This window comes from Ascaphus truei, chromosome 4 (assembly GCF_040206685.1).
Source record: "Ascaphus truei isolate aAscTru1 chromosome 4, aAscTru1.hap1, whole genome shotgun sequence".
NCBI classification, from domain to species: Eukaryota; Metazoa; Chordata; class Amphibia; order Anura; family Ascaphidae; genus Ascaphus; species Ascaphus truei.
The window spans coordinates 384,625,238-384,642,447 of NC_134486.1; the positions used below are offsets into that span (position 1 = coordinate 384,625,238).

General features: G+C 43.1%; 1 protein-coding gene across 1 annotated transcript in view; it reads left to right on the plus strand.

Annotated features, from left to right (window-relative positions):
* LOC142492434 (protein eva-1 homolog C-like) overlaps window positions 1–17,210 on the plus strand; it is a 51,465-nt gene that overhangs the window by 16,062 nt on the left and 18,193 nt on the right. Inside the window, exons 2-3 of the mRNA XM_075595074.1 lie at window positions 5,048–5,262; window positions 11,897–12,020. Of these exons, the coding sequence (XP_075451189.1) occupies window positions 5,048–5,262; window positions 11,897–12,020 (339 nt within the window). The remainder of the gene's footprint in view (window positions 1–5,047; window positions 5,263–11,896; window positions 12,021–17,210) is intronic.

Here is a 17,210-nt window from a genome sequence, read left to right on the forward strand (position 1 = left end):
AACTACCCCATTCACAGGCCCAGAGGAAATCTGTTGTGGGCCTACTTTCCAATTAAAAATAAGCAGTTTAATATTTGATTTAATAGATATTCCCTTTTTATAAAGCCAATTAGTTTGAATAATTTTTGAAAATTGTATTTTTGGGTTTGGCTACCTGGGATTGCATTTTTACGTTGGGAACTGGAGGTGCTATTTATGTTAGTTTCTCTCTGGGAGTGTTGTGTTTTTATATTAAAAAACCATGAAGGGAGTGTAGCAGCTGACTGGTAGAAATGTGTCCTTATAACACCAAACTGCTGGAATAAAGTGATGCACAAAAGCAATTACAATTTGTTTAACTCTGCATTAGGTTTTTCTTTGGGCAGGGACCTGTATCAGGACGCGCCTAGTTATGCACAAACACGTAAATGTTTATTTTAGGTCCAGGCATATGGGTTGCAGTGAAACCCAAGTCCTGTCATACTGTAGCTTCCTCATGTGAGGTCAGGGCATTTAGCACCCAATTTCTAGAGAATATTCCAAATAACCACGAAACAGCAGCAGTTTCTCACCTTTCTTAACAGTAATGTAAATTGTTAAGTCCAAACTAAAAAAGACCCCCAAAAACTTGATGCTTTTCTTAACTTTGGCACTTTTTCAGTGTAACATAGGCTATTAATGACTTTCTTGAAATATTTTATTCTCGTCCCCTCCATGCTTGTTGGTTATATACTTGATTATTTTTTGCCTATTGACTCGCAAACACTCCGACAAGTCCTTGATCAGTTTGTGCAGTCTACCTTTAGCAGATAAGTGTTGACACCCCCTCCCCCCACCAAACCTTCCGTTTGTTGTCCTTATTGGTCTAGCAGCCTTCTGAGAATGATTGTGAAGGTGTTGACATTTTTCCTTCACCCGCATCTATGTGAGAGAGAGCCTCCCTTCACATAAAAGTGCAGTTGCAATCTGATAAGGTACCTGGTAAGGAGAGCGTTTTCAGAGAGAGTGACATTGCAGACCCTTCAGTCGGTAATGTTGGTCACCCATTTATAGTGATGAAAGCATTGGGACCAATCAGATGTTCATGCATCACTGAGGGCCTGAAATCCTGTATAAATAAACAGCTGGTTAGGTTAACAAAGACCTGTCTGAGACATGTGAATGTGCTCACAAGTGATCATTTTATTTGCTGTACACTGTACAGGGGAGGGTTTGTCACTTTTTTACCTACCATTACTTATATAATGTGTGGTTGAATCGTATCCCAGCTTCATGTAACCCATGTTCCCCCCCCCCCCGGTCGCAGACTGGACCTATAGGGTGTAGTGAGGGCTGGCTACATGTATGTTGGTGGTGCATACCTGTGAGGAACAGGAGGGCCTGAGTCTCCCACGGTGGTATAGGGGATAACAGGGACAGGCTTCTGGGGTATATGTCTCCATCTTCTTAGCAGTCTTGGTGGTGCAACGCCTCCATCTCTGGCGAGCCTTAATGAATAAGGAGAAACCCTCCCAGGGAAGCCCTGGTCCCAGGGCGAGAGGTTTCAATCTCACAACACAGTCTTTGATAAAAGCAGCAATGTCTCTTTATTCTTTCTGTAGCAGCACACAGCAGATCATACACCGCAGTTCATACACAGCTGTGCTCCCAAATGTATACAGGGTCTTTTCCTCCTCTCGTCTCCTCGAGGCTGTACCCCTGCAGGATGGGCTGTATGGGGCGTCAATACCCCTTGCACCCACCCCAAGGGTATATCCTCTGGGTGAGGCTAGATCTCCCCCCTCACCCCCTGAGCAGGGTGAGGGGCATTGGTCCACCGCCTTTAGTTCTATCCGCTCTACTCAGGCTGGGCCTGAGTATCTCCTCCAAGCATAGTTGACACTCTCAGCATTCTCTGCTCCCAGGACAGAACAGGACTACTAGGTCTTACTCCAACCCAAACCAGAACTTCACTACTTGTCTCTTACAGGAGCAGGCAGGACTGAGTTTAGACAGCCCCACCCCTCATGATGTCAGCAGCCCCTCCCCTCTGTCTCAGGCCTGCACACAGAGTCAGGGGCCTGCCTCCATCACTCAAGGCAGGGCTTGAAGCGGGGGGAAAACCCATGATAACTCCTGGCGGCCTGCCCTTAGAGGGACTTACACAAGCAGGAGAAAGATATATAGCCCCCATTTCTTACCGGGGCTACATTCAAATCCAGTATAACCTTCTGCACACTGATGAGACCCAAAAGATTGAAACAGTCTCTGTGAGTAACTTTACTGGTCATGCATTTTTTTTTTTTTTAAACCCAGGCTGTGCTGAAAAGCTGTGTAATACGGCTGGCATAAGTTTATAGGGCTCCATGTTAAATCGATAAGAAGCAAAAGATGACACTGTGCTTATTTGCATGCCATTACCCAGAATCCCTGAATGCAGTGGAAGCACTGTATGCAAGAAGATAACGATGAAAAGCACATGTCTGAGACGTGAATGCCCTCAACAAGTGGTATTTTTATTTGCTGATAAGAAAGATCAATGTCTCAGTGGGTCACAGACTCAGTTTATTATTAAAAGTTAGTTTCTTGGTATGCTCCCTACCAATGCTTTCATACTATGCTGCGTTTAATGGGTGAATGGTTAAAAGCAGGATTAGTATTTAACATTTAGGAAGAGGAGTCCCTGCTCCGAAGAGCTTACAATTTAATTGGTAGGAAGAACATACAGAGACAGCAGGAGGGCATTCTGGTAAGTGCGTCTGCAGGGGGCCAAGCTTTATGCATCATGTGTATAGTATTAGCCACGGTGCTACTCATATGCCTCTTTAAGCAAGTGTGTCTTAAGGTGGGTCTTAAAGGTGGATAGAGAGGGTGCTAGTCGGGTATTGAGGGCAAGGGCATTCCAGAGGTATGGGGCAGTCAGTGAGAAAGGTTTAAGGTGGGACATATAGCTAAATGTAAGTCCCTGCTCAACTACCCGCAATGCCCCCCCCCCCTCGTGTGCGCGTACATCCAGGACACCCGGCGCTCATGCTTTGAGCGCTCTCTAAGCATGAGCGCCCTCAGCACCAGCGGGGACTCAGCCTTAGAAGCGACCTGACCTCAAGGTGGTGCTAACTCCTCCAAGGGAGGAGGACTATTTTTGACCGGCTTTAACTGATTGGTCGGCAAATCCATTCTCATATAAATGAGAAAAAGCGAGCCGGATAAACAAATATAAACAAGAAAATATTTTAGGATGTGTGACTCATTTAAATATACTTAAGACCAATCAGCCCTTGTGATGAAAAGATATCGGTGTCAGACCCAGCAGAATTAGAACCCACATTTTGGGGCTACTAGAATTGGCCCCCTAATGTTTTTCTTACTGGACTGAATCCTGACTACAAGGCCTCATATTTTCTATTGGGTACACTTGAGTAAAGAATATCACCATGGCTGTAATGGTTATAGGGTTTAGTTTTATTGCAGTTTATAGAGTCTGACAAGTTGGAAAGAAAAACATAAAAAAAATTGACAATCTGTGTCAGACAAGATGTAGTGAACTTTCATTATTAACATTTATCTATTACAAAAAGAACTACGTTGAGAAAGCTTACTTTTATAATAAATGCATTCATCAGATTTTACTCTGACATGTAAGTCAATGAGGACTGTGAAAACTGTAGCTTTTGGAATTGACAGAAAATAGGCACTTTGTGTGATAGATTTTGTTTTCTATAAAGGTGTATGCACCTTTCAAAATAACACGTATTCTTTTGTAAATGATTGCATGTGAGCATTACTAACACGGACAGAGTTTATGCAGCTCTCTCTTGCAATTTATTTTCTGTTTAGCAGGGTAAGCTAAGAGATAATGGGGACAGGCAGGGTTGCAAACCTGTCTGAGACGTGTGTGTGCTCACAAGTGTTTTTTTTTTTAATTTGCCGTTTTCTTTTTAGGAATGAAAACAAGTCCCTTGTGTCCATCTCATGTTTTTTTATCCTTGTCCTCCAAATGAAATATTGAAGCATATTTCCAGTTGGCATAAAAGTTACTATGTTGTTTGTACATAGTTTCTACCTGATTCAATGTATGAGTCATGACTATATAACAAAGTACAGTGTTAGCAGTGGATTTGATCCCAGAGAAATATAGATGCATAGTAGTGCGTGCCTTTTGAAGAGATGTCATTTCCCTGGTCTCTTCTACATCCGCACTCATCATGTATATAAAAACCCTTCTGTACACACTAATATCTATGATCACTAATACTACTGTAGTCATGAATAAAGCTTTGTGGATCAACCTCTCTGTATTTTTTGTTGGTTAATTAGAAGTTATCACAGCCTACACTACTGTAATCTCCCCTATGTAATTGATTTGAGAGTTTTCAGAGCATTTGACGTCAGGACTCTTTGATATGAGACCACAAGAATCTCCCCTAAAGATGTCAGACATTTGCTGATGTTTGAGATGCCCTGTTACCATTCCCAAAAAATATATATTATCTCTAAATGTCCACGAAATCTCTGCACATTGAATGTATAATCTCTGCTCACTTAATGTAACCATGTACAGTATCTGTCATCATAACTCTGTGCCCAGGACATACTTGAAAACAAGAGGTAACTCACATCCACCACCAGTTTAAGTTCTTTCAAATCTGTAACTGTTTCATACGCCCATAATATATATTTTCTTTAACTGTGCACGCAATGTCTTGTATATAATGTATACCCTGTTCATTTATGTAACTGTATTTGTAACCATGTATTATTTGTCATAACTCTGTGCCCAGGACATACTTGAAAACGAGAGGTAACTCTCAATGTATTACTTCCTGGTAAAATATTTTATAAATAAATAAATGAATAAATAAATAAATGTATTACTTCCTGGTAAAACATTTTTATAAATAAATACAAATATAATGACAATGTATATGATTGTCATTTTTTGGGTTTGCATAGCTCTTTACCCCCATAGCATCTTTGTAGTTCCACAAACTGACATTTTTATGCTTTTTTTTGAATTGTAAGAAATGACTACTTTTAAAATACAAGATGTTTTTATTTTTATTTTTAATCTTTTGTCTTTTTATGGCAGGTTATATTTCTAGAGTATTAAAGAATTACACGTTGCGGGCCTGTGATGGAGAACACGTTTCACTCAAATGTCCTCACAGGACGACCATCAGCATCCAGTCGTCATTTTATGGCCGGAACATGCCCAGCCACCAGATGTGCCCCTCCCGTTACCCACAAACCTTTGCAAACTTTCTTAGAGAAGATGTTTCCTGTTCGACTGGCACATCACTTCAGGTACTCATCAAATCGTCTTCAATGTGTCTGTACCAAAAGCTGCATTTGATACGAAAGAGAATCCAGTCAACAGCTAGTAAACTCCGCATTCTGTTATCTTGTGATCATCCTTGAGTGGCAGAGAGGCATACGTATTATACATATGAATGTGTATATGTGTTTGTGCACATGTGAAATCACATTGTTTGTTTTTTTTTTATAAGTAAAGATAAGTTAACATATATGTACATTTCATGTACATGTGTGTCTTGAAAGGTACAGGGGAAAAACTGATTTTACCAAGATTAACGATGTTAATGGCCTGGTATATTTATGTATGTATATCTTTAGTGCCTATAGTGTACTCCAGCGGTGCGCAAAGCGGGGGGGGGGGGGGGGGTTTACAGAGGTCCCCGCACTCTTCCCAAATACATTTAAATTAATGCCGGGGGGAGCTGCAGGGCCTCTGTAAACTTCTAGTTACCTGGTTTCAGATGCCCCTGGTCACGCGTCGCCATGGCAACGCGGCGTCAAATGGCGCCGCAGGGTCATCTGACATCGTGTTGTTGTGGCAACGTGACGCCAGGACGTCTGAACCAAGGTAAGCAGGGGGGGAGGGCGAGGAGAGGGGGACAGGCGGCAGGGGGGCGCAGGGAAAAAAGATTGCGCACCCCTGGTGTACTCAACGCTTTACAAAAGAGACAATACATTATAGGAAATTGTAATGCAATAAGACAACTAACAAAATCAGACAATAGGAAATAAAGTCCCTGCCCTGGAGAGCTTACAATCTAACTGGTATGGGAGACTTACAGAGACAACAGGTGAGGGAATAAGTGCAGAAGATGGCAGTGTGTGGGCACAAAAGTTGATAGAAGCGATTGTGACTGTGGGACAGTAGCCATGAGTCCAGGCTATTGCAATCCACAATTTTATGTCTTAGACTTAGACTAATTGCTTAACCACTGTACCCCATATCATATATGGGTCTTCTTAAAAGGTGACCAAGGTGGAAATCCAGTCTGATGGGCCTCTGGAAAATATTCACAGGTCCCTTGTTATAGAACTAAAATACATATCATTAACCATAGATATCATAAGGAACTCTGGGGTAGATACACAAAGCTTGGTTAAATCAGAGCAAATAACGTCACGTTAATTAAATACTTTCCTGACATTATCAGGAGATTCACAGAGCTAAATATAGGCAAAAACAACAGCTTTTAAGCAGAGCCACAAACAGAAATCATGGGGCCCAGGACAAATGAAAGGAGCTACCCATTAAGGTAGCCAAGCGTAGAGTGACCATATTTGTCCCAGAAAAAAACAGGACAACTGAACATGCACGATCGGCACTTGCCGGCTGCTCATGTGCGTTCGGCGTTTGCCAGTTGCTCATGCACAAGTTAATCGATCGGAACTTAGCAGTTGCGCATGCGTATGAGCGCCTGGCAAACGCTGATCACACATGTGCGGTCGGCTAGTGCAGATCGCGCATGTATGGCCAACGCACTAAAAAAACGGGACAGCACCCCAAAAAGTCGGGACTGAGCCCTAAAAAGCGGGACAGTCCCGGCTAAAGCGGGACCGTCCCGGCTAAATCGGGACATCTGGTAACCCTAGCCAAGGGGTTAACACACACATGTTTTGGCCTAGTCCAGGGTATTCCCTTTGGCTTCCTATATTGCCCATGCAATACAGGAAGCCTAAGTGGCTCACTTGCAAACCCTGGAGCCGGCCAAAAAAATTCTGTTACCCAGTGTTATGTGCTGGAAGCACCTAACGCCAGCTTGTAACCAGGACCTACAGTAGAATAACACTGCATTAAAGCCCCTGTTAACGGCTGCAGTGGATATGTGTTGAGGTGGCCCCCACCTACATTTTATTTTATTTATGAAAATGTTTTACCAGGAAGTAATACAGTCAGAGTTATAGTTCCTCTCGTTTTCAAGTATGTCCCGGGCGTGAGCTATGATGACAATACATGGTTACATTAAAGGTAACATTAACTTAGAATAAAGACCGCGCTTAACGCATCGCTAGGGAGCTTTGAAGATCTTCGTTAGGACTTAACGCGACGCTAACTGAAGTTAAGTCACTAATACAGATTTGTGGATCTACTGTACCTCTCTCACTTTTTAAATGTTTTATTTCTACATGTGACATAAAACAGAAATAGATTGTCCACGGCTCCAATGTAGCAAAAAAGTACAAAAGACTTACAGTTTGTTTAACGATTCTAGAGACATCAGAAGACAGTCATAAACAGCAGCGTTTCGGATCACCACGATCCTTTCTCAAGCTGTTGAGACAGGATCATGGCGATCCGAGATGTTGCTGTTTATTACTTTGTATCCATAGGTCTCTAAAATCATTGAACACACTGCAAGTCTTTTGTACTGTTCACTACATTGGAGTTGTGCAGTATCTATTTTTGTTAGTATATCAAGTAAAAGGCTTCTCTGGCACCTCTGTGTCCTACGTGCACCGACTATTTTTACACTCTTTTCTTTTTGCATAACTCTCATCATTTTTGAGCTGGTCCTATTTTTTCTTTGTTGTACAGTATGTATACATGTGACATAAGGATGTGCTGTAAAATACAACTGGTTGGGATGTAATATATGAAAACATTACATGTATATGACACACAGAATTTATGTTATTTTAGATGTTGTCGAGCTCCCTGATTTAATCTTCCATTCACACACTAACCTTTTTGTTTTTTAATCTTTAGATTAATGGGACATTCAATTTATGTTCCATTATTTCTTTTTTTGCAGGTACAAATAGTCAGCATCAACCACCCAAAAGAAAACAAAACACATTATCTTAATGTATAAGACATGTATTCAATAAACTCCTCTATACTGAGTTAAGACAAAAACATTTCACTTTTCAACTGCTTAAATTAGCAATTGCCTTTGTATTGGAATCAATTGACTGGAAAATGGGGGAACTGCAGAGATATTTGCAAAGGATTAAGTTCACTTTCAACAGGTTTTATTATCTATTCTGTATGTCGTTTGCAGACTAAACAGAAGCTAAAACTAGAATGTTGACAGTTTGCAAATAAAAGGCGGGCGGGCAGGTAAATGTGGGTGAAACGCAATTGCCCTTTCTTGAAAGTTGTTTATTTTTTCAGGGAAAAAACAAACCTGGAAATACCATCTTCAGCTGCTTTAGTGCTGGAGGGTCTGCAAACAATTGCAAATCGATGAGTTAAAGGCCCCTCCCACACTAAAGAAAAACAAAAATCTTTCAACTCTCACTAATTTATGTCGAGTAAAGTGTACAGTATATTATGAGCAGCTCGTGCCTCCGGGTGCTTCTGTAAGTCCCTCCTAATGTTCTAAATGTTGTATTGTTCCTGAATTCTACTAGTTGTTTCTTGAAAGTTTATTTTATGTATATTGGAAGTCTTAAGTTAAAACCTACCGCCTGTCAAAGGCACTTGATACATTGCAAAGCAGAGACCCTCTGGTAAGCAAAATGTTTATTTTACAATATACAGTATGTCATTTACCTATGGAAAAGGGACAAATGGCCACATACACTTAACAGTGCTACTCCAATATACACCTTCTATGCTGGAAGATGCAGGCTATTCTCTTTGAATGGGTCTTAAAGGGCAATATTTATTAAGCTGTGCTGGAAGGTGACTTATAGACAAACACTGTTTAGTAAATATTGCTCTAAATGTGTATCGCATTTGTGTTGGAGCTACTGTATGGAGCCCATTGGCCTCATGTTTTATATTTAAGTCCCAATTAAATATGTTGTTTCCCCGCGCTGGAGAAAAGGTGTGTTCTATTCAATGAATGGAACTCAAACCTTCTCCAGCACTGGGAAACGGCTTCATGGCATATTGACTAGGGGCCCTTATAGCAGCTCCAGGTGATTCTGCGGAGCTCAACCGTGCGGCTCCTGTTTCCAGTGAATCATCAGTTGGCCGTAAATTAACCCTTTAACCTCTCTGGCAAGAATACTTGACCAGGGGAACAATATGGCAGGCAGCATCCTCGGCATCGGTAGCCAAACAAAAGCCGTAACGTCATCGGTAAATGATGAAGCTTTCCGTTGGATAACCAGTATAGCCTCCTTTCTGTAACGATGCTCGTCTCAAGCAGGAAGCGGAACAGCCGGGCTGAGGTAGGAAGGTGAAAGAACCGACCTGAGCCGAGGGTCAGAGTCCTGATAGATTAGTGAGTCGTAAGCCAAAGGTCAGGGCTGGCAGCAGAGTTGTGTAGTCGGTGTGGATGCAGAGGTTGGGGCAGGCTGAAGACAAGGATAGTCGAGGTACGTGCAGTGGTCGGGGCGGGCTGAAGACAAGGATAGTTGAGGTACATGAGCCGGGTCTGGCATGGCCGCCAACAGAAATCTTGGGGCCCATGACAAATTCAAGGTGCATCCCCATTGCATATATATAAAGCCCACCCAAATACATATAAAAAATCCCAATGCATCTAAAAAAAAGACCACAATACATCTACAAAAGACCTGAATACGTCTAAAAAAGAGAACAATCCATTAAAATAAAATAAAACAATACATATAAAATAAACAACCCCCCCAATACATATAAAAAATGCCCCAAGCCCCCCCAATACATATGTAAGAAAAGCTTTATTTGTACGAGTTCCTCTGTCCGTGGACTATATACTTGTATAAATCATGTACTAATACATAGTTACATAGTAATAATAGTAATGGTGATACAAATACTACGGGTCATTTGTAACAATAAGAGCCAGTTCCCTACTCCATAATAATAATAATACTCTTAATTTCCCATTTCCTCCCCTCACCTCCTCCTGTAGGGTCCCTCTCCCTCCTCACCAAATCCTGTAGGGTCCCTCTCCCCCCTCACCAAATCCTGTAGGGTCTCTCTCCCCCCTCACTAAATCCTGTAGGGTCTCTCTCCCCCCTCGCCAAATCCTGTAGGGTCCTTTTCTCTTCTTTTTTTTTTTTTTATGACACAGGCCCGGCAGCCGCTGTGGGCGGCCTGGCCCCCTTGACTCACCAGGCCTGGGTCGCCAACCCCAATAGACCCACCCTGTTGGCGGCCCTGGGTTCTGGTAACATGCAAGACAATAATTATAAGCGCGTTGCATGAACTGGAACTTTGCTCGGCAACTTCCTGCTCAGAGGCCTGTCATTTTAAAGGAAGTTGCCGGAGACAAAGATGGACGTTTCGGCCACAGAGCGCGAGCAAGAGCAAAATCTCGAACTGGAACCTGAAAACCCGGAAAGTATTTTGCCAAACCTCATACTTTCCACTTGGCATAGCAGCAGTACCGTACAAGTTTCCATTTGTTTGCTATGTATCGGAACCAAAATTTCCTTGGTGTAGAAGTACAGTGCAACCACAATGGGAGAACTCTGGGTTTGGGAAACTATAATAATGTTTGATTATGAGATTTTCTCTTTTTCAAAGTGACCCCCTAATTGTTTCCTACTAATCAGGATGAGAGACCAGGTGGCCAACATGGGGGGAGAAGCCGGCATAGCTGTTCTGGGCCCAAGTGGTGTAAGGGGTCTGGCTAACCTTAGAAGTCTGATTCAGATTTTCTACCTACAAGCCGCAGACTTGGCCACTGGTCAGGTCATGTGAGGTCCTTTGGCTCTGGCCTGCAACTCCCACCACCTGCTTAACAACTTTGTCAAAATGCCAACCAGTCAGTGTACCTGTGCATGGTCATCATCGGTTGGCATTAATTATTGACTTGCTGGCACCGTTCTGTCTGCAACCATTTGTTTTATTGATCTGGAAAGATACCAAGTTCTTTAATCAAGGGTCCCCCAGCAGTGGTTCTCATCTGTAGTCCTCAAGAATCCTCAACAGGCAGTGGCAGATTTCAAATGTGGCCGTCCCTAGGCACTTACCTATTTTCTGCCCGGCCCACCTCCTCCTGCAGCACCGTGGCATCAAATGACACCGCAATGTCATGTGATGACACATTTCCATGACAACACGATGCCATGTGACATCACGTTGTCATTGCCATTTGACGCTACGATGCTGCAGAAGGAGAAGGGCGGTGTGAAGGAGAAGATAAGAGACTTTTACAGTGGCCCCACGCTCTCCCGGCCATCAGTGGGGAAGAGAGAGAAGCTTCTGTATATGGGGGGGAAAAAAGAAAAAAATGAAAATTGGCCGCCCCCAAAATGTTGCCACCGTAGGCCTATCCTATCGAGGCTAATGGGAAATCTGACACTGCCAACCGGTCAGATTTTAAGGATATCCCTGCTTGAGCATACAGTAGGTTGCTAAATCGGGGGCTCAATCATTTGGACTGAACCACCTGTGCAGAAGCAGTGAACGCCTTTAAACCTGACCTGTTTGGGGTTCTTGAGGACTGGAGTTGGGAACCACTACCCTACAGTAAGGACTGATGCAGCCCTGCAATGGGAGACTTCTCCATTAAAATAGTGTACACAGCGAAACCATTTAGTATGGGTTGCTGTTTTAATCTGAGGTGAAATTAGGTGTTATTCTATCTTGCAATGTTGCCTTATTTTGAGTTAAAAATAAAGCCGTCATGTTCCTGAGGGCTGCACCTATTTTAAACTTTGTATAAAGACTGATTGTTTCCAGTTTTGGTCCTGTTATAACGACTAAAGTGCTCTTTTTTTTGTACACCTGTCTGTGTAGAAAATTTTGGATGAGTGCCAGGACCGGAGGAGCTGCCAGCTTCTTATCAATAGCCGATTGTTCGGCTCAGACCCGTGTCCAGGAACCAGCAAGTACCTGGTTGTGTGGTACAAGTGCAGGCCAAGTAAGTATTTCCAGGTCGGAATGAAAGTAATGCCTCACAATAATTCTTTTGAGCAGTGTACTTCACGCTTTGCATGATCCTCTGGTGTCTCATGGGCGGCCAGAAGGAGAATCGGTGTCCAGGCATTTGCCTCTGTATTTCTGCTTTCAGACTGTATAATATGAAGTGAAGGACACAGTCCCACATGGGTTCAGATTGGACTAATGACCAACAAATTAAACATAGTTGATTTATTTAAAAAAAAAATGGGTGTTGGTATCAAGGCAAAATGGGTGCATGTCTGGGACATTTTGGAGCAAAAGCTCTGCCCCATATAGATCAAAGGAAAAGTTCTGATTGAAAATCAGTAGGATTTTTTCTTTGATACATCTGCTACAGTTTGTTTTGCCCCAGAATTGTACCACTTTTGATACAGTATATAGGCTCAAATTGATGCGTCTGTTCTCCGCAGATCCCAGTGTGTTTATGCAGATGAAAGCTCTAGATAAGAAGCTAAAATGTAACACACTCTGTGTTGTTATATGCAAGTCTTTACCTCCAAAGTGTTGTTTGCAGTCAGACTATTGTGTGACATTTGGCAGTGAATGAAACAGTCAAAATGTTTTTTGTCATAATTGTACTTGGTCTGGTTTGTGCAACGTATTAAACATATCATTTTAATGTCCTTGTATGTAGCACAACAGCTTTTACTAGTAGACAAATGGCTATATAAAAGCAAAGAAAAAATACACTGCCACTGTAATGTTCATGATCAGAAGAACAGAGGTTGTGAGCACGGTAAACCATCAAATATCGTATGACCAGAGATGGCTAGACAATATGTTTAACACCTTGGACCATAAAAATCTTAAATTCTTGTTCTCAATTTACATCTACCAATTTAAAAAATATTTCAATCTGTATTTTGACCAAACCACCAGGGTCGGCCCGTCCATTAGGCGAACCAAAGCGGTCGTCCCGGGTGCAAAGGTCCTAATGGCGCAGAACGGCCGCCTCCGTTCTGCTGCCCTGCTCCTCCTTCAAAATCGGGCATCAAATGACGGCGTGGACGTCACATGGCGTCGTGTTGCCGTGACAACTGTGACATCGTGACATCAAATGACGTAGCGTTACATGGTAACGGGACACCGTGCAACGTCACGTTGGTGACGCCCGCGGCATCATTTTATGCTGGATTCTGAAGGAGAAGCAGGGTGGCAGACACAGGGAAGTGCCACTGTTTATTTTATTATTTCATTTATCTCAGGCGCAAATTTTACGTTTCGCCTAGGGCGCAGGAAACCCTTGCGCCAGCCATGCAAACCACCACTGCTGGACTGCAGCTTCACAAAGTCGCTAGTCTTTGAGTGAAAAGATAATTCTCCCTTCTCCCTTTATTTTACCGGTAGGTTTTGCCATTTATTTTATTTCCTTCCGGGGACTTATTTAAACCCCTGTGGTGTTAGAGGTTTTTTTATGGCGCAATACATCAGTGTTGCAAATAACACTTTTTTTTACCGTGACAACAAAAAATATCAACACGACTAAATGCCGCAGTTTTAGTCATGTTGATGCCATAAATCAAATGCATATATATCAGAACCAACGGTTGCACCGATACATACTGCATTGTAAAATGTCCTTATTTCTCTTTTTTGGATTAACCCAGCACCATAGTTCTCAGCATTCTGGTCTCATCACATAAAAAGAAACGTTTACTTTGGAGATAAATACTCACATACAAAAATAGTACAAAATGATGGTGACGTTACAAATAAATCATAATATTCTTAAAGATGATTGCATAGTTTTCTAAGCTTCTCTCCTTCATCTCGGTGTTAACCCTCACATCTTTCTGGTGTAATCCCACTGCCCTCCTCCTGGTGTAATCCTTCTCTTGTTTCACCTAGCTACCTCCTGCTAGAAATGTATCCAGATAATTTCCCTGAGGCTGAGGCTCCGCTGCCTCAGTCAGCGTGCCCGCATGCAGGCGGCGCGCTGAGAGGCAATTGACCTGCGGTCTGTAGGGAGCTGGAGCGTGGGGGGAGGCGTTGTTTGAGTGGGGGGGGGGCATGGTTTGATCAGGGGGGGCGTGGTTCGAGCAGAGGGCTCGTGCTGTCCCCCCCAGAGGAGGGGGGGTCTATGCACGGCTGCACAGACTTCCCTCCCGTAGCACCAGACAGCTCCCCTCCTCATTGGCTCACTGCGAGGCCACGTGACGCTTCGCCACTTGGGATCACAATCCTTGTGTATCCCCTGCTGGCTGACGCATCACAGTGCGCAGCGAGCCTTGCAGCGAGGAGAGACTGGGGCTGGCTCGGGAGCAACTCAGGTCTAGTGAGTGACGTGCACGCGCCGCGCGCGCTGCCGGATGCAGCGGGACCCAGGCCTTTGTCAGCTACGGTCGCGGCCGAGTTTATTCGAGCATTTGCCCGGTTTCGGCCGCGACAGTAACCGGGCGCGCGCCGGGATGTGCCGGGCGCGCGCCGGGATGTGCCGGGCGCGCGCTGAAGCCTCGGAGGAGCGGTCCTCCGATCGGGGCTTCCCCTTCCCCTCTCCGGGTCCGCCGGGTCCCCCGGAACCCCCCACCGCCGTCCCCCACATCGCGGGACACCAGGGCTCCCTCGGGGAGCCCTGTGCACGCGTGCAGGGGGCGCAGGCACCCGATGACGCGTGACCGCGCATCGGTGATGCGCGGCACGCCGAGGTGCTGCAGCTCGCAAGCCGGGACATATCCCGGCTTGCGGAATGAGCCGCAGTCAAATAAAGTGTGCCGCCTGTGTATTGCTACAGTATCTAATTCTATTACCATATGAGGTCCCTGTTTATTATAGAAAAAAACTATGCACTTAACACACAAAAATCTGTTGTAGCAAAATGTGTCCGAAAAATGGAAATACCTTCTCCAGAGAGTGCAACAGTTCATTCAGAGCCCCAAAGCATTACTTATGAAAGAATTGTTTAAATATATATATATATATATATATATATATATATATATATATATATATATACACACACACACACACACACACACACACACACACACACACACACACACACACACACACACACACACACACACACACACACACACACACACACACACACACACACACACACACACACACACACACACATTACTTCCCCCTTACTATTTGTATTCCAGTCGGAATGTCACTGTCCCCAGGCAGGAGGGGGTGGGGCTTAACTTCTGCTGAGCCAGCCCAGCACCATGTGATAGAGAAGGGGCGTTACTCTTTGTGGGCCCACACAGTTAACCCTTTAAGGCCCTAGTAATTCCAAAGGGGGCTACAAGTATTTAGGCTTTTCTTGTCAGATCCTAACTCCCCCGCCCCCAAACAAATGTGGATAGAAATTATAACAGTATTGATTAAAATTATGGATTATTTAATTCAATTAAGGTCTATTCATTAGACATAACCCATTCTAAACAAGGTTCTTCTTATAAATGTATCACTACTTGACAGTTGCCTACTTAATCGAAACAACCAAATATTGTGGTCCACTATGACTCTGAATTATTGTATTTTTGTATTGAGGAAAGCTGGACTGCATATCCCGTCATGCCTAGCTAAACAAACTGTCCCAGATTGTATAAATAATAATAATAATAATAATAATATAATATTGATCAATTGTTCTTGATATAAATAGTACAGTAAATAAAAAGACCACTTGTGGTGCATTTGCATGTCCAACCGGTCTGCCGCCCTATCTTTCACCAATATTGCTTAGCAAGCAGTGCTTCCACTACAACCAGGGATTCTGGGTAATGACATGCAAATGAGCACAGTGTGTCACTCTTTACTTCTCATCCCTTTTAACATGGACCCCTATAAGCTGATGCCTGCTTCATTACACAGCTTTTCTGCACAGCCGGGGTTTACGAAGTACATAGCCAGTAAACCTACAGTAATCACCCGAGAGAGGCTTCAACCATGTGGGTCTCATCAGTGTGATTTTGGATGTTGGATGTGCAGCGTGAAGCTGGAACATGGGTATAACCAGACATTGAAAACGTGTATAAACTGGTAATCATGTGGACATGTCAACCTTTAGTATTTATTTCTCAACGATCTTATCATTTCTATTTTGATGCCTGAAGTAAGGGAATTACTGGACTGCAAGAGGTCTCAAGGGACCTAAATATTCACGGAACAGGTTAAAACGAACATTTAATAGATGTCAATGGAGTAACATGAAAGTATTAATTGATTGAAGAAATAGTTCAGTGTTACAGTTTGCATTACCATGTTTCCACCTTACTATTGAGCAATCAGAGTATCATCGTCTGTCTTAAAGCTGAAGACCAAGCAATATCCTACATGTGTTTTTTTTTAATTAATATGTTCTGTACTTTGAGAAAAACCCTGTAGCATTTTTTTAATAACAATTCTAAATTACATTTTTAATGTATTATAATGTAGCAAGCATATTTTTTTGTTTCTATAGCAACCATTTACAAAGTCTCATCCCCTTCCTCTTCTGAAACAGGCTCTGGCACACTCTTTTTTGAGCCGTGCCTGCTCTAGCAGTGCACCAATTGTATCTAGTGACTGCCTGGTCACATGATCTTCCCTACAGAACTTTGCATCTTTGGTCCTCTTCTGCTGCACCGACAGCCATTTAGTGAACCCCCGAGCCTAATCTTCACCGATCGATCGGCAACTTAATTACTTATGATTGTGTGGATTGTATTCATGCACATATTAAAGGGGGGCAAAAATTGTTTTTTAAACGGCAGCTTGGACTGCTGCTTTAAATGCCTTGCCAGTGCAATCCCCCATACTCTTTAAAAAAAAACAAACAAAAAAAACTCAACACATCCATTTTGCCTCAGTCTACCCCAGGCAGCAGGGATTTTTGAAACATGACCGAATACAATCCCATGTAGTAAAAAAAATTCCAGTTTGTAATATTACCTCACTGCCATTCTGGCTAAGTTATGAAAACTCTTTTGAGGGTGGCTTAGTGGGAATATAAAGAATATCCCATTGACTTGCATTATTTGATTTTTGTTTCTTTTATCTAGGAGACATTTTCCAGTGTTCTACCATGTTCTTGTTTGAACATATTGCTTCCTTCCTCTCTCCCCCTCCACCCACCCCACCCCCCACCTACAAATATTGAATTTAGGAATTACTGTCTCCTATTTATATGATTTTTCTGCCTTGGGCTTCTTTGAAT